A 17,985-nucleotide genomic window follows, 5' to 3' on the forward strand; every position below is an offset into this window, starting at 1 on the left:
TGTGTGTGTGTGTGTGTGTGTGTGTGTGTGTGTATCTCATATTTCGTGAGTAATTACTAGTATGGGTTTTTCTTCTTTATTCCTAAATGCAAAATGTGGAGTTCACCACTAGATGGCAGCATACGTATGATTCATCAATACCTGGTATGAGTTTCGGATTTCTTTCTACTCCTATTGTTAAACATACGCAACAAGCAAGCAATATTTATTTATATAGCCATTTGCCCGGACAAGAACGGCATCGAAAGGAATCTAGGACAAAACAACAATGTGAAAAAGAGGAAACGGGAATACGATGAAAATACACAAAATAACACAAGGCTCGAGCTTCTCAAATTGGACAACAAATAGTGTTCGCTCACCAACATATTATATTATGTTATATTATAAGATTTTTTTTGTATTAAACATAAAATCGTCTGGAAACAGAAATTTCCTGAAGTTAAAAAGGATTAAAATCACGAATTACAGACTTCCCGTCTTTGTCTCTGTATGGAGACTGGACAAATATATATAAGGTTTCGACACATTTTTCACATGAAAAACAAATATCAATATTTTAATTAACATTTGAACTTTAATTGTTGCAATATTATATTTTTGTTCATCTTTTAAAATAAACACTTTATTGAAAAAAAACTCTAGCACTATATACTGGAACATATTCTCTTTATTTTGTCTGTCCAAGAACAAAGATTTTTAATAGTCTCAACTCAAAAGCGCTTCGGTTGTTTTGCGCCTGTTACCGTGAGTAACCGCTAGGAGCAGTTTATCCGCAACGGTGGTCAGTCCACTGCTGGTCTCCACTCTTCCAAGTTTTTCAAGCAGGGATGGAGACGATTACTCGTTAGCAGAGAGAGGAGGAGGGCTGCTGTGGGAACTAAGAGAGCGGGGGGAGGAGGAGGAGAAGAAGGATTGATATAACAAGAGCGGCTGTCGATGCGCAACGCAAGTCTCACTCCAAGTCTTTGAAACAAGACAGATAAAGGGGAGCGGGCTTTCCATTCAGTACCAGTGCAGGCAATTTTTAAAAACTAAGTTCGTGCCGCGGGTCAGTTCTCCATTTAGCCTACTACTCATCTGACTTTTAATTATTTTGTAAAATTGAAATACGAGAGAGCGAGTCATAAACAGATCAGAAACTCCGAGAGAGCTGCGAGTTGGGAAGTTTGTTTCCCGTTGCTTTGCATGACATTTCTTCCAAGGACTTGAGAGCCTGACACAGTTTCTTCACAGACCGTGCGGTGTGGGATTTTGATCTGAAACGGGGACTCATCAAATGCAAAATTACATGTATGAGAAAGCAATGGCTCAAGAAACAAGGAACGGAGGAACCTCTACGTTAAATAACAACAATGGTGTTGACAACAGTAAGAAGAAGGTGCTAATAGTGCTCGATGTCTTCTGCCTTCTACTTGGTAAGTTCACAGATATGTTTACACGATGCTTTCCTCTGTTACCATTTAAACTGCGTATCTCACATCAGCTTTTGTAGAGTACATGCAAAAAAAGTGAAGACAGAAACTTCTGCACATTGCACTCACAATAAAAGCCACCTTTACAATAGATAAAAAGTGCCCGCCTTTTCTCAAGTTTGCCAATAAGAGTATTATCATTTTAAAAGTATTGCCCGTTATCTGTAACTGCAAAACAACTTCAGCTGCTACATCCCCTTATCATCCAGTACCAACGCAACACCCCCGGGCAGTGGAAGTGCCGAATAAAAAAAATCAAACAACATTTCAGGAGTTCGCACTTTTAATTTTCTTTAATTCAACCCAGAAGCACAATCAGTTTGTAAACTGAGAAGAAGAGAAAACTTCTTTTCTTTGTTGTTGTCAAGACAGGTGACTAGCTTCTCTCATCGGAGATAACTGTCACCGGGTAATATACTGATCATTTCAAAGTCCATGGAGTGTCACTGTAATTGATCAGCTGTCAACATGCCTTGGGCATAAATATTTTCAAGTGTTCTAACCTGCCCTTAAAAATAGCCAGACAACACCCACCACTTCCCCCAGTCTGTTCTCTGATAACGATGATCATCTGACCCCAAATCAGATGAACATGCTTAACAGTCCAGCTAAAGCTGGCCATAGGCTGAGTTGCAAGGTGACTGAAGTAAAAATCAAAGTGTAATTAAGATACTGACTAACAGCTCACAAAACAGTCCCCAAAGCTAATGTCACATCAGGTTTTTTTTTGCATTAGCTCTCATTTGCTCCCACAGAAATTTTAATGTGTGTTAGTTCTAAGTATTTATTCAGTGGGCATCCCATACAGATTCAGTGTGCTGCCTTTGTGTATGTGTTTCTGGTGTCTGTGTGTGTGTTGCTTTGCTGGTTTGTTTTTGGCTGTTGTCACTGTAGCCCAGTCCTTTTAGTGTTGAGCGCCAGTAACCCCCCCTTCTTTTCACACTATTTTCATTCCCCCCATCTCCCCTTTCTCTTTTTTGGAAAAGGATTACGGGAGTTCTGCTTAACTTCTACACATTCACTCCTAGAATCTTGCCAATCCCTGGCCAGCTGCCCCTGATCTCTTCACTTCAAATTACTTTCTTCCTTTCTTTCTGGCTCTCTTTCTCCCTCTCTGTCCAGGGGAATGCGTGGAATAATTGCTTAAGCATGTGTTGTGGTAGGGGAAGGCCTCTCCAATTTGAGTGAGGGATCGAAAAGTGGGACCAGTGGCTGACCGGGCTTTAGAGGAGCAGGTGGGAGACACACCAATAGCGCAATATAAAGGAACCAGTAAAGTACCGATGAAGTATGCAACACTACCACACAGGAGCTGGATTGTATCCAGTATGTTACAAATGGTGCACATTAACTCCACATAAGTGCTGTGAGGTAGAAGCAAAGCTCGCTGACAGACAAAGTTTTCCATTGGGTTTATACTAGTTTTCTTATTAAAGAACCCCAGACAGAGATACACTGTTTCATCTGCACTCATATGAGATGTAGATGAGCTTTGATCACATGTGGACTGAATTTCCTGCACAAACCAACTTCCTTTATTGGTTAAAGCTCTACAGACAGTTCTCCATTGCCTTGTTAGGACACACACACGCACTCACAGACACGCATGTATGCCTGTAAACTCACACAATGCATGTAAGAACACAGTAACAAATGGTTACAAAGATTCTCCTTTGTTATGCTAAACACAATCTGGCTGCTCAGTGATGATTGGTTGGCCCACTTCAGGGGTTTGGGGGGAGTTGCGGGTTTGGTGCGAGGGGGTGACTGGGGAGGGGGTTAAAAGAGAGGGAGAAGAGATCAGTAGAAAGGGAGGGTTATCAGGGCATCCTGAATGAGGAAGGAGGAATGCGGGTGTGTTGTCGAAGAGCTCAGCGGAATGCTTAATGGTTGATAGCTTTTGTTCTGAGCCTGTTTATGGCTAAAAAGTAGTGTACACTACTAAAACTGGGAAATAGATAAGTATCTCATTACCTTTAATTAGTTCCTATTCTGCCAGCTGGGCTCTACACGCAGAGTCTCTGCAGTTACATCTTCCTATAGGATGTTAATGTGCCCAACTGACACACCCTTAGGCGCAGATAATGAGTGTCTGCATAAAAGACATCTGAGACCATCTATAGCTGCACACAAGGACAAAAGAAAACATCTTTACATGTTTAATGAAGAAGCCATCCCAGTTGGTTTTGCTGAAGAAAACTGATAATGCACAAGTACAGCAAGATTAGAAAGGCATTGAAAAAGCATACTCACATTCTCTCCAGCACTCAACTACCAAGACCAGGGTTACGGCATATAGTTTTGGCAGCTGAGCACAACCGTCATCTGCTGATTTCACTCTGGATCAGGTTCCACTCCTACAGAGCAGTCGAGTTGATTTAGCAATGCTATAAGGAGCGTGCACACAAACAGTATACACTCACTATAAATACACAAACTCGACCGCAGAATTTCGTATTCCCTTTTGGCGACTCACTGCCCAATAGTCTTCTCTTGGCTGTTTGAAAAAAAAAAAATGTTTATTGTGAGAACACTTTGCAACGAGACGCAGACTAGAGCCCTCTGGAACCCCAGCATCCAAAAGTAGTCTCACTTAAACCATGATTAAGTTTTACACAATGCACAGGGGATTATACTTTATGTGTTTGCTTCTGCAGAACTGGTTTGGGATGGAGCGGTCTTTTTGTAAAACATAAACATGGATTCATTGACTCTATATATGCTTCTTTTAAAGGATCACGATCTGTCTCCTTATGATGATCTGTGAGGCAAAAAACTATATATATAATGTTTTAAAACGTTTAATTATGTGTTTATTGCAAAATTTGGAGCTCTGATACAGTCAGGTGTTCAGCGGTCTGCTTTTCCACAAATCACAGACAGGTAGCCAAGAAGAGCGTAACCTTTTGGCCTCGAGGAATCAGCTTCATAACTGGCCCCGGAGCGTTAACCCTTCTGTATTCGACTCCTGCGTTCCCATCAGCTGCTATAACATTACAGCAGTCAGTCACACAGCCTCTCATTAAAGTCAGAGAGGTTTAACCTCCACCTCTCCAGGCCTCAGCCACTTCAATCCTGAGCCGCTCTACAAATATTTTTGAGAATTTCACAAATTCTTCATCTGGCTGTAGCTCTGTGCCCAAAGCCTCTGGATGGGACATCTGGTGCAATTTTGGGAGTAAGTGAACCAGGGGGCATATAGAGTGTGTGTGTATAGTGGAGCTCAGGAAAGGGTGGGAAACGGAAAGGTAGTGTCGGTCGGAGGTGGGTGTGGTTGTGAAATGAAATCCTGTCTCTTTTTTTTTGCCTCCTAGTCCATTTCCACATCTATCTCCATTCCTTCCCCGTGTTCCTTCTCTACCGGAGCCAGTCTTCTGTCTTCATAATAGTCTCAGAATAACAAGGGAAAGATCAATAATGAACAAAATCATATTAGAAGAATATTGATATGCATGGATTATACAGTCTGTGTCTGTTAGAAAACTACATTGAAGCAGCATGTGAATCTATCACAGAGAAACTGAAACACAGGCTCCAATCCAAAGATGCTGACCTTAATCCAAGGGTAAATATTCTCAGGGATTCTGCACAAGTCTTTCAGAGGTGGGAGCCATGAACATGTTCTTAGAAATATATTTGGCTGGGATTTATTGGGATCTGTTTAAGACATTAGGTGAAAGGTCAGACTCACATATGATCAATATCTGCAATGCTCTTTGTGTGACATTAGTTACACTCATGTGTCACCCACAGCAGACACTTAATAGACATGCACAGAAGAATATGTCTCAGGATTTAGTTTTGACAGTAATCAGATTGAGTGTTTATTGTGAGAACACTTTGCACATCATAACACAACATAGCTTGATTACTCGACTATACTTTTGCCGTTATGATATCTAAATGTTATCTGTGCCCAGCCTGTGATGAGTGTTTGTTGGCGGCTTCAGGACAAGGTGAGGTTATGGCTCTTAAGAAGGTGACGAGGTGACGAGTGTCCTCTGGCAGAAGATAAAGATCAGCAGATGTCCCTGACAACAGAAGCCTAGGGCTACTATCTCTCCTAGATAAGATGCTAATATAAGTGCACATTTTTGGGAAGATCTATGTTTTTCGTGCACGTTGAGATGAAGAGCACCGGTGGCATCAATGCCAGACAGGTCTGCAACATTTTCCGACTGTCATTGTGACATGCGGTGGGTTTCTGTTGGCGCAAGAGTTAACCACCAAACCCCTGGGGTATGCGCCTTAGCAGGGCTGTGATTAGAGGTGCGTGGGTGTGAGCGTGTGCATGTGTGTCCTTTGGGATTCGGGAATAAGAGAGAGGGCACCCAGAGCTGTCATTAAATGGACAATATAGCCTGAAGGGTGAAGCATTTTGTATTCACTCTGTGGGTAGCATGTGTGAGGCATGTGTGGCTCGATTTATAGACCTGTGTCCCATGTGGCTCCCGTGGGCAAGCTGAAGGCATAAGCTTGACCAATTTGCCTGTAGCTGTTCACACTGCTATACAAACCAGACACATTCATCTCCTTTAGCTTTTTTTATACTGTCGCCATCCTGGCACACAAATTGCACAATAAAACAAAGACACCAGCTTGTAGTTTACGCTTTGACAACAATAGTGTAGTAATGCCTCTCATTCTCATGTCTCATCTATGATTATATCCCTCTCATATAAACACTTTTCAAACTGCTTATTTAACTCATTTTGGATTACTGGGCAGGACCTTACAATAAGCTTTTGTTAGCAGTCAATTTTGAATGTGTTTAAACTTGTGTTTTAGCCTTCACCAAGAAATGTAAATGTATATTTCACAGAATTCTGCATGTGGGCAACAAACATCTACTTGCCCATTACACCCATGGAAATATTAACTCTTAGACTTTCTACTTTTTCCACAGTTACTTTTTTGATTTAACCCAGTGTTTTTCTAGACCCTATTTCTACTTCTATTAGTCAACATGTGATGAACAACAATGGCACTAGCCCTTTAATGTAAATTAGAGCGCAAGCGGCAGATGATCTGAAGTTATGGGCCTCATTAAATCTCTTTCCCCCCCCACAATATCCTTTCTTGGGCCTGCTTCCTGCTGTTACACAGGCCCCTCTGTCTGTCACTTTCTCTTACTGCATATACAGTCTTCTGTATTTGTGTGTGTGCTGTGTGCATCCAGGGATGGGGGTCAGGGGGATTTCTCTGTTTCGGAGAGAACAATACCCCTTTTGATGCATCTCAGCGCTCTTTGTTTCGTTAACAGGGACCAACAGACCAGTGGCAGACTGAAGGAGGATGAAATAGAAGGGAGGGGTAATAAGTGAATGAGGGAGAGATGAGAGGGCGTAAGAAGCTTCTTACTGGGTACTCAAGGTCGCTTTATTATCTATCAGTGGTTTATGGCTGTTGCTGCTTCTAGCTTTATTGTTGACTGGATTGTGGGCTGTAGTGCTTATCTGCTCAGAGCTGTGTAGTAATCAGCTCAGCATCTTTAATGGCACAGGCCTTATCTAAGCTGCAGCCACTGAGCTCTATCCTGTTTACATACAGAGCAGCCCCCTGGCTGAAGAGGATCCATGTAACACTAGAAAACATCATGCTTTACATTTGTACTGTAGCAGCAGTTTAACATCTTGTGTACACGGTTATTAAAAAATGGTCTGGGGTATAAGCTGAGGTGAGCTGGAATGAGAAGACAGTCTTGTGTTAAGTTTAGGGGAGCATTACCCAGAGATAGAAGCATCAGGTTTCAGAGAATCCATAGCCCTCCTCTGCACAGCCAGGCTTTTGTCCCAAGGGGTAATAATGCCATTATGGCAATCGTTGAGAAACGCCTAGCCAGCCATCTAACCAACCAGCCAGATAACGTGATCTGGCCCTGGACGGTGCTCATGTTTCTCTTCATTGGAGCAGCTGTGCATTTGTCTTTTTTGCTGACAGTGCAGCCAAGCATTAAATAAGTCTCCATGACTTTTAACTGATCTTTTTAAAACAAATTATGAATATCCTCTCGCATTCCCTAGTTTCTGATGTGGACCAAAGGTGAATTTCTCTTCATCTCTTCAAATGCACTTACAAGCCAAAAGCAACACAGGGCCAGCAGCAGCACTCAGAAGTTGCCCACACAGGTGCCTGCTGGTAAAAGACCCTAGAGTGTGTCCCAACAGATGCCTGTGTGTAAAAAGGCATTTATTCCTGTGAATAAAATCTCTCTGAGTAAGCACATGCTTCAGCCAGCGGCCCCCCGGTCGCTACAGCATTCACACAGGGGGGGAAAAAGGGATTCACTCTGCGCACCACTCTGCTGACCTCAGCCACTCCTGTGTATCTATGTGTGCGTCTGTGTTTGTGTAATTGTGAGCTTTGTACATGCGTGAGACACATCAGCAACCTGTGGAAACAAAGAAACTAATATCTCGAGCCAAACATCTGTATCAGTGCATGTTTGTGCACGCATTTATAAACGTATGTTTCCTAAACAGTGATTATGTGTATGGTAAAAGCACGGGTGGTTTATATGGAGCCGAGTTTGTTTATTTGGATTGAAAGGACATTTTTAAAGCCCTTTGTGGTCGACGGCTTAAAATTGTTTCAGAAAGAAGTTGGCTGAAGTCGCCAGTGAAACCACAGTAATCCACTTTCACACCCACATAGCCACACACACAACCGCACACTCTCGAAGATACAATACACAGCGTCACAGTGACATTTGGATCCTGTAGGCTATAGTATAATCCTAGAGTTATGTCACATCTCTCACCTATGACCTTTTGCTCTTCCGGGATCTGTCTTGAATGTATGCACACTATCTCTAAATATGTGGAAAGCCTCACATAGTCTTGCTCATGGCTTTAGTGACCTTAAGATAGGGCCAACTGGGTGGGCTTGCCTAACTGTAAAGTGTTTGATGTGTGACAAATTTCAAAACATCCGAGGCATCTGCTTGGCATGCCATTTTTAAAACCTCAGGGGTGACAGTACAAATGATAATGAATATGTGTCCTCTGTAAACACTTAGCTTAAGATTGAGACTGGAATTATTATTAAATAAATTAATAGAAACAGTTAAAAATACACTATGTACCACTGTTTTAATAGAAAATTTGCCACTATGACAAACTGTGTCCGTTACAAACACAGTCTCACTACTGACACACACAATTCCCATTTATAGTGCACATGCACACTGTGTAATTGCAATGTCACTTGCAGCTGGATGAGAGCATTCATTCATCAACAATCCGGGACTAAAGGACGCTCATAAAGAAAGACACTCCTTCTCATTCACACACATATCAAATAACCGCAAGATAATATCTCTCCACACTTCTCTTTAGCAATGTAGGGCACTTTAAAACGTCATTTTACAAATGCAGATTATGTCGTTTGGTATTTACAAATCAGAATTATAAAAGTATTAAGAGTTTCTTCAGTAGTCTGAAAAATATAAATGCTTTGACATGTCCACACAGGCAAAGATCATGTTGTTTATAGCTTTTTAAAAAAAGTTCCACTTAGTTTAACAGAAAAGAAAACATTTTAACCTGTTAATAATTCGCTCAAAATGTCACAGATTGCTTAAATTGTCCAAAATTTGTTATCGCAGAATCCATGTAAATCTAACCACATATTTAGAGACTGCATTTTGCACTTGGCATGTTGCAATAATTGGTGCGACATGCAGATTTCAGCTACGGAAGTGAGCGGAGCTGCTATCTGATCTGCTAAAATAGAAGTGAGAAAAATCAGAGAAGAAGCGACTAAACAGTTTGATTGATTGACTGTTCAGTCTATAGAGTCACAACCCACTATAGACACTATAGACACTATAGACCCGGCCCTCTCTAACCCTCCTCTGAATTGTCCTTGTTCCCACTCCTTCTTAGAACGGGTCACATATTGCTTATTGAGAGACAGGAGGAGGAAATCCTCCATTAGTGCAGACTACAATACCTTTTCCTCTGCCCTGCTCCGCCTCCCATTTACCTCTCACACTCACTGCTGACAATCAGCATCACTCACTAAAATAACGATATCATTCTAATTTTGCTTCTGAAAGCCATGAAAACCTATTAAAATATCAATAGAAACCCAGAACGGTGAGAAAGTCATGAGAACCAAAGAGCGGGAACCTCGCTACCATGGACTCGACATACACGCTGGTGTTCTACAGGGATATTAGTGCAACGTCAAAGGGTATTAACCTTTTAAGCAATGTAGAGCTTTAGCTGGCACTGGAATAACAATTGTTTCCTGTTGTGCCAAGTATAGCCAGGCTTAAGGTAAGAAAAGAAAGTGATAGCAAATTCATGATCATTGCCTTGCAGTCTCAAGGAACTTTGAACTGTATAGTAAAGAAGACTGTTTAAAAATCCTAAATTCTTCATTTTAGCTATGTAACATTTTGATAAAGTAAATACTTTTTTTTCTTACTAAAAAAATCAGTCTTAGCCCTGCTAATCGAAGCTCTCGCTGACTACGCCAAATTTAGCTCCAAAGCCAATCAAACGGACGCCCGAAGGATAATCTCAGTCACATAAACAAATGCGCACACATACACACTCGATCACATACAAAGAAAACTACATACATACATTTAAAAACCCCAACCCAACCAAAACGCACGAGGACATATTTTTATCACGTGTTTGTCATTTCCAGCAGGCAGCAGAGCGTGAGCATGTGAGTGGATTTACGAATGGAAAATAAGTCCAGTGCCCTTACTCGCTCTCTCACTCACACACACACACATACATACACAGGCCCTGCCATGACCTCTGCATATAAACACAGATTCAACCAGCCAAAGGAATTCCTCTCTCTCTCTCTCTGACCTGCGGTAAGTCTTTAGTGGTCTGCAGCGGTTCTCTGAAGAGAGAAGTGCATGACAGGATCTGATAAGACAAATAGAACTGTTCCCAAACTCACTAAGCCACCCACTTTGGTTATGTGTGTGTGAGTGCATTTATGTTTTTTTCCCCTGTTGAATTCTTCATACTTTCAGACCCTCCCTGTCTTTCTCTAGCTCGCCATTGAGGAAATTTTTAGACCCCAATTATTCTTTACATGCCAGTTTGTTTGCTAAAAACAGCTCCTTGGCTTAATAGTGTGTAAGGCTCATTTCCTATCAAAGCACACACACAACTTCTTCAAATGAATGTTTCCTCTGTTTCGGTAGTTGAAGCATGAACTGCATCGTCGCGTAAAAGCGACCTCTTGACAGAACTTGTAAAGCAGTTGTTTTTTTTAATTCAGTGATGCACCACAGGTCTTTGCTAAAGCCCATCCCACTTCTTTCTGTTTCCTTCCCTTCTGTCTTGGTTTTTCCCTCCTCTGACACTCCTCCACCACTTTTCCTCTCTCTGTGGGTCAGCAGGTCTCCCGAAGGTCATTTGCTCTTGGGGAAAAGGGGTCATATATCTTCACGCCACTGTTTGTAGAGGAGGTTCAGATGTGCCATAGGGTTAACACTGGTGCGCCTTTGAATTTGTGCTGAGAGTTTCATGGAATGACTGTGGTATGAGGAGAATGCCAACATACAGGGTGCTTTAAGGGCGACAGCATGGAGGGGTGGGTGGGCAGCGCAAAAGAGCCTGGCATCTCAAGGCTGTGCAGCGGTCAGACAGAGAGGCTTTCATGACTTCTCAATAGGTAGTGTCGAGGTGTTCAATTGCTCAATCTCGCTTTACTTTTTCAGTCATTCAGCTGGTCAACTCCCGAGTTTCCCATGGTATTCTCCCATCGGTTTAGCCTTTAAGCACTGGTTAGCTTGTGTGTTTTTGTCTGAGTGTGTCTGTTAAGCCCATGAACTTCTTTCATGCCTCCTCATTAGCATGTGAATCCTCCCTCCACAAGCAGGCCAGCATGGAAGGATGGAGAAAGACAGGAAAGAAGGGGGGAGAAAAACGCAAAACCCCAGGAAAAACAGGGAATGCTGTGAGAGAAACCAGAAACTGATTTTTGGAAATGTTTTATTTTCCAGGCTGACTGTTTACCCAACACACCCCAGTTTATGCCTAGAGTTAACATGTGACGGTTCTCACTTTGTTTAAAGTATCTGTAGCCAAGTTCCCAGGCAGATTATGCTGAAAGTCTTGTATGAACAGAAACACGCTGGAATCTCCTCATCTTAAGTTGTGTTGATCGTCCCGCCCTGCCTTGCCCGGGCAATTCTGTGCTCACCCACATCTCCTTCTTCCTGTTGTATGCACAACATGGTTCTCAGACACCACTGTAGCCTGGGCTAGCCTTGTGTGGGCCCACCAGTGCCCTGATGAATTCTGCATGCTGTTTGTGCAGGTGTCTGCTTCAGTGACCATTACATCTGCTGACCTATGTTGACCAGTGGAAAGAGAGTCAATGAGAAAAAGAGCTTAATTCACACTAAAATCAGCTATAATAATACAAAAACGCTTTAAACTCTGCTGGCAAAATTTGTCTTCAGAGGAAGCAAAACAGCATAAAATCAAGAAAAAATGTTTTTTTCTTGACTGTAGCTATATTACATGGCTTAAACATATACACATTGATCTGGCGAGCACCTGAGACAACACTGTCTTCTTTTAGTTTCATTATGCAAGTCTGAAAGCTGAGTGTGCTTCTCTCGGAGGCATGCACAAGAATGTGTGTTTTGAGGTTTGCGTGAAGTTCATCTGAGTGCTGTGCTCCTCAGTACAGACCGGTAACATGATCTTCATCACCCATCACTGGCGAGAAGACAGCTGTGGCTCTCAGCAGCATTCATGAGTAGACCTGGATCTTAAACCAAAACATCAAAGGAAACCATGATGTGAGCTAACCACATGAACCACATGTGGGACTACTTTCTGAGCAGTCTGACATTGAATGTATATGTTGGTGTGTCTGGATGTGGGTCTTCAGGACACCTTCTTGTCTTGACTTCTCTCTATTTATGAGCAACTGTGAACACATAGCTCACATTTTGCATGAGAACATGTTCTTATGCAAAAAATGTTCCAGATTTGGGTGGGCTTTCTTTTGTTTTTCTTGGTATTCACACATTTTTAAATCCCTCAAAGGAGAATTTGAAAGTCCCAGCCAGCGTTTACACGCCTATATTTGTATTGCTTTGATTTGGAGATGTGTATTTCTTTTCCCCCTTGTCAGGAGTATATTAGTCCATGTGTGTGAGACTGGTTAGGAAAGCAGACATCAAAATGAATTTTTACTAATGGCTAATCATGGCCCTGCATTGTTATTAGTTGTGAAATTCTTTAGATTGTTATGGAGTGTTAAAGGAGTAGTACAAGAGGGATGTCCCAGAAATGTTTCTTTTTCTTTACTAGATATTTTGAAACTCTTTTCCCTAAAACTATGCAAACTTTATTGACAATATCCCCCTGTTGATTGGTTTCTTTCTTCTTTAATAATGAACCAATAGCCTTGAGTGTGAGTGTGTGTTTGCTCTGTGAGGAATGAGTGAAGCTACAGGATAAAGCTCAGTTCTCAATGGCCTGTTGTCGCACTGTCAACTAGAGCAGCAGGAGACAGTTTGTCGAGTAAACAGACTGTTTACTGTGAGCACACACACCTGTGAAAGGTTTTTGTTTTCTAATTTGTTTTCTAATGATACTTTCTCTTCAGCTTACAGGTAAGTAAACTGAGCTATGTGACAGTATGATTCCCCGTATTAGATGTGACTGTGAGTCGGCTCATGTATTTGCATAGGTTCATGCAGCTATCCATGTGTTTGTGTATGTCTGTGTGTAGCTATGCTGCCAGCCCTGGTACTCCATCGTACCGCTATTCGTCCTTACCACAGGGGGTTTTACTGCAGCGACTCCAGCCTGTACTACCCCTACAAGAGAAGCACCGTACCTTCCTCAGTCCTCATTTCTGTTGGCTTGACACTGCCCGCGGTGTCCGTAAGTCCATCCGACATAAAGAGCACTTGGCGATGGGAAACTCTGAAGGCGGAAATAGGAAGGGCTCGAGGTTTATGAAGGTGGCTGTGAAGGAGTGACTCTGCTACATAAGCTCTACCAAAGTTTAGATAGGCTTATATAACTTTTTTCTGAAGCTGCAAGTGCATCTGATTTTGGAAAACAGTCACTCCTTTGCTCTAAGCTGTCCATCTGACTTCCTTAAGCCCCAACCACTTCTGCTATCCCATGATCCCCAGTGCCGGCATGCTCCTTGTGCTCCCGCCGTTCTCTCCTGTTTGTGTCTGTGTAACTGACCTGGTGCTTTTATTATTTCTTTCTTCTCTCCCTCTTCCTGTCCTTCTCTCTTTGTGTCTTTTGTAGCTAGCCTGCCTTTCCTGATCATTGAGACTAGCACCATACAGCCGTACCAGCGCGGGTTTTACTGTTCGGACGAGTCCATCCGGTACCCGCGAAAAGAGGGAGAGACCATTAGTGATGCTGTGCTTTGTGGTGTTGGCATTCTTATTGGCATCTTCTCCGTAAGTCGATCTTTACACCTCCCTTGGTTTAATCCTTGTAAAACTCTTAGATACGTCATAGTAGGGTTACTCAATTGTGACAAAAATCATCATTATGGCTATTTTGGTTAACGTCGAGGTCTAAATTATTTAACTCTGGCTCTGGAAACATCATACATTTATTGACATTCCAAAAAGCAAAAGCTCTTATAGCTCAGTGGATTTTTAATCTATGAATATAGTTTAACTGAACTAAGATCTTCACTAAAGATCTTTGAAAGTAAAGAAAAATCAGATCGTCTGCACCGGATTAGCACCTTGGCCCTGTCACAAGTGGCTCTTCACATAGAGCCATAGGCAGCTATCAGAGACCAACGGAAGCTCCGCGCTGCTTCAGTATTGTAAATAGTAAATAGGCGGTATTCTCTTGTTAAGTCATAATCGTGCAGATTGTAGCTTCACAATGTCAACTGGAGAGCTAAGAACATACACCAGATGTCTCAAGGTGTGGATTCCTTCCTATGGAGCAAAATTGATATCCGGTTAATATCCCCAGTAAGTACAGAGATCGGTGGGGCTGCTTATTTATTGCAACAAATAATACATTTTGGTCAATATTGGAATGAAGATTATATAAAGATGACTCATCAAAATATCTACATCTTTTAACACGGGATCTTCTTGAACTTGGTGGGGAGTGAGTCAGTGTTTTAGGTAGAGCACACAGAAGCTGGATTTAAAGCATAAGACAAAAGAAAACGATCATTAAGAAACCAAAACGCATAGTCCCAAACCTAACATAGAGCCTTCATCAAATTTTTGTTTTTATCATGCAGTGTTATCTAAAATTCTCCAGTTTTTTCCTTTAAATGTGCTTTTTTGTTTCCCCCTCCATTCTATAATGCTTTCTTCTTAATACTTCATTCTTCAGGAGCTTTTTCCAAGCCGTTTATAATGGCCTGCATTTTATTGCTTTACTAAGTGAGTGAGTCAGTCGGTAGTGAGAGGCCCCCCAAGCGATATTAGGAAGTGTATGTTGGTGTATATGTGTGTTGATGCATGCATGCCAAATACCAAAGAGATTTTATGAGCTCTTACTCCATTCTCATGGCTGACTCCGTGCCCTCTGTGCCCTGTACATTACTACTGGTAAATATGTCAGCGCTCTGTTCGCTACCACACTGGTAGCCTCGAGCGTCTCACTAGTTAGCAACAGCATGAAATTCCCATGACTGGAACCGTGCTCCAGAAAACGGGAATGGTTCTGGTGTTGTGCCAGCAGATTAGAGGGGGTCAAGTTTAGTGGAAACATGTTATAATGACTTGTGGTGGGGTGCATGACAATTACTGCCACGTGGTCAAGCTAAATGATCTTTACAGCCCCCAGACTCCTATGTGGCACAGCCCCCTCATAAGTTCCCAGACTGAAACATTGCTTCGCTGTCGCCTCTGTGCCATCAACTTAGTGGGCGCCCACGCACGTACACGCTGGACCAGCTCAGCTCTTCTGCTTATTGGATCCAGGACCCTGTTCTTGTGTTAGTTAGCTCCCTCACATGTTCACGTGTGGGCAAAGCTGGCGTGTCTTACACAGCTGTATTCCATTAGTGGCGTCTACTGCCATGCCGACACCATTCCTGTAACACACGCGCTGTCTCCCATGCTGGCACAGGCACATGGATACGCATATATGCACATATATACATGCAGTGGTAGCAGATTCCACTTGGGTCTCTTGTTTATCTCTGTTGAAAGGAAAATCCCAATAGCCCTGCTGGTCAGACAGATTCATGTCTGGCAGACTCTGTTTCCACAGTTAGAAGTTATGAGTTACCATGCATAACGATGATCTAAAAAAAAAAAGATTAGATTCTCTGGGATACTCAGAGATGCTCTATACAAGCAGATATATAAACTAAGACAGGGGGTAGAAACAGGAGAAAAGATTTGAATGCTGGCAACAAAAATAAACAATTGTGGCCTGTATTAGTCTCCTGTGGTTTTAATCTCCACCTCTGATCTGAGTAATTCAATGACAATAGCACAGACAAACATACAGTACACCACCATGTTTATTTCGCCTGGCTGTGAGCTGAGCTGAGCACCCAATACCCAGAATAGATGTGTTTGTCAAGATTAACAGCACACACAAAGAGTACATGTACACAGTAAAAAAAAGCTAATAATACGAGGGTACATTGTGTGGAAAGACTGCCATAGGCAGTGTGAATGTGTGCACATTCATCTGTGCACATAGTGCTGTTTACATTCACAATGTCTGCAGGCATAACGATGTGCAGGTAAATACTTTTTAAAGAAATTAATCAGAAGACTAAAGCCTTTTGTGGGAAGAAGAAGGAAAGAGCAACTGGTCTATTAGTCCAGGAACCCAGGTGGTACAGACTTATTGACATCTTTGTGCCTCAAGGCATGACTTGGCGCGCAAGCCCCTTCAGTATAGATGAGGTCTTTTCAATGGGCCTTACCTCTACTCAGTATTTCCTGGTTAGACTACCACAGGACTCACAATTAGCTCACTGGACTAAAGCTCCATAAAAAATTCTATAGATACCTGTTTTCCTTTTTCATTGACGTTCACTTTCTTTTTTTATTCTTTACATCCGACGTGGAAGACCGGATCATATCATTGAACCTTTGCTCACATTCACATCATATTCAAACTGCCTGAGGGAAAGGCAGGCCATGCTCATCTTTTATGTTTGTTTATGTGTGACTTTGCACCATCTATTGTCCTGTCTTTCCTGTCTGTTACATCCTTCATAATCTCTCTGTTACTTCAACCTGGAATTGAGTTAGATTTCCTGCATGATAACTCAAAAGTTACAATTTTATTGCATGGTTTTATGTGTCTGAAACTAATGTAGTGCTGTTTGATTCGGCAACGTCTTAAAAAAATTGTAATGAGTGTTGTGTGCTGTATCTGAAAAAAATGTTCCTTTTAGATTGTGATTGGAGAATGCTACAGGATTCACCAGCTGCACCAAGGAACAAAGTCATTTGTGGGGAATCCCTACGTTGCAGCTCTCTACAAGCAGGTCAGCTCTGCATCTGACTGGCATCATACGTGTTCTAATAATTTCTTACATAGTAAAGCATTTTTTTAAACATCTCAATTTTATTGCCAAACCTAAAATTGTATGTATGTAATTTTTATGTAAGGCGACTGTAAATTCTAATAACAGCTATTGAATGTTTTGAAGGAACTAAAACATTATCTCAAAAGTGGGATAGGAAACATGTTTTTTGCATCAACACAAAAGAATATTATAAACCTTCAGTGCAATATAACTGAAGTGATATGAGACCTTTCTGTGGTCTCTGGACCAGCCTCTTGAGGAAGTCAAAAACAGTACTGAGTGTAGTGAATTACTCAGAAGACATAATTAGTAACAGCTGTTAAAATCTGTTAGCGACACAACGTTTACATCAGCCACAAAATGTTTGGTCTTAGAATAGCATGCTACATTTTAAAAACTCATATCCTGTGTACGATAAATCTGCCACCATTATCGTTTTAGGTACTTGTGCTGTGTAAGTCTAGAAGTCTTAAAACCATAGCAACAGTAATGGAGACAGTTCTTATCTAACAATCAGTTACAGTCATCTGCTTTATCTAATCACTGTTGTGTGTCATCTTGCAGATAGGTGTGTTTCTCTTTGGCTGCGCCATCAGCCAGTCATTCACAGACATTGCCAAGGTGTCTGTAGGTCGGATGAGACCCCACTTCTTAGATGTTTGCAGACCAAATTTCTCCACTATTAACTGTTCATTGGGGTACATCACCAACTATACCTGCACTGGGGAAGAGAGTGAAGTACAGGAAGCTAGGTTTGTGTAAACAACGATGCACACACAGTATGAACAGAATATAATATGTTTATTAATGTACTCCTTCCGAGTTTAAAAGTTACGGTTTCTCTCCACAGGAAATCCTTCTTCTCAGGACATGCCTCGTTTTCGTTATTCACCATGCTCTACCTGTGTGTAAGTAACCATCAAGCTCTGATATTCTAACATTCATGCAGGCACACATATGCTGACAATCAGAGAAACTATGATTTGCACATAGATGGAGTTATGGAAAC

General features: G+C 41.8%; 1 protein-coding gene across 2 annotated transcripts in view; it reads left to right on the forward strand.

The window, feature by feature from the left end:
• Positions 1-808: 808 nt before the first annotated feature.
• The window catches only part of plpp3 (phospholipid phosphatase 3), a 28,203-nt gene continuing 11,026 nt past the window's right edge, over positions 809-17,985 (forward strand). Inside the window, exons 1-5 of one of the 2 annotated variants that reach the window (XM_005732239.2) lie at positions 809-1,418; positions 13,742-13,899; positions 16,842-16,934; positions 17,541-17,728; positions 17,827-17,884. In XM_005732239.2, coding sequence (XP_005732296.1) covers positions 1,280-1,418; positions 13,742-13,899; positions 16,842-16,934; positions 17,541-17,728; positions 17,827-17,884 — 636 coding nt within the window. In that variant the 5' untranslated portion in view covers positions 809-1,279. Of the gene's footprint in view, positions 1,419-13,205; positions 13,361-13,741; positions 13,900-16,841; positions 16,935-17,540; positions 17,729-17,826; positions 17,885-17,985 lie in introns of both variants that reach the window. The other variant, XM_005732240.1, reaches the window with a different exon arrangement.

The sequence above is a fragment of the Pundamilia nyererei genome, unplaced genomic scaffold (genome assembly GCF_000239375.1).
Source record: "Pundamilia nyererei isolate P.nyererei 1_Seehausen unplaced genomic scaffold, PunNye1.0 scaffold00046, whole genome shotgun sequence".
Classification (NCBI taxonomy): Eukaryota; Metazoa; Chordata; class Actinopteri; order Cichliformes; family Cichlidae; genus Pundamilia; species Pundamilia nyererei.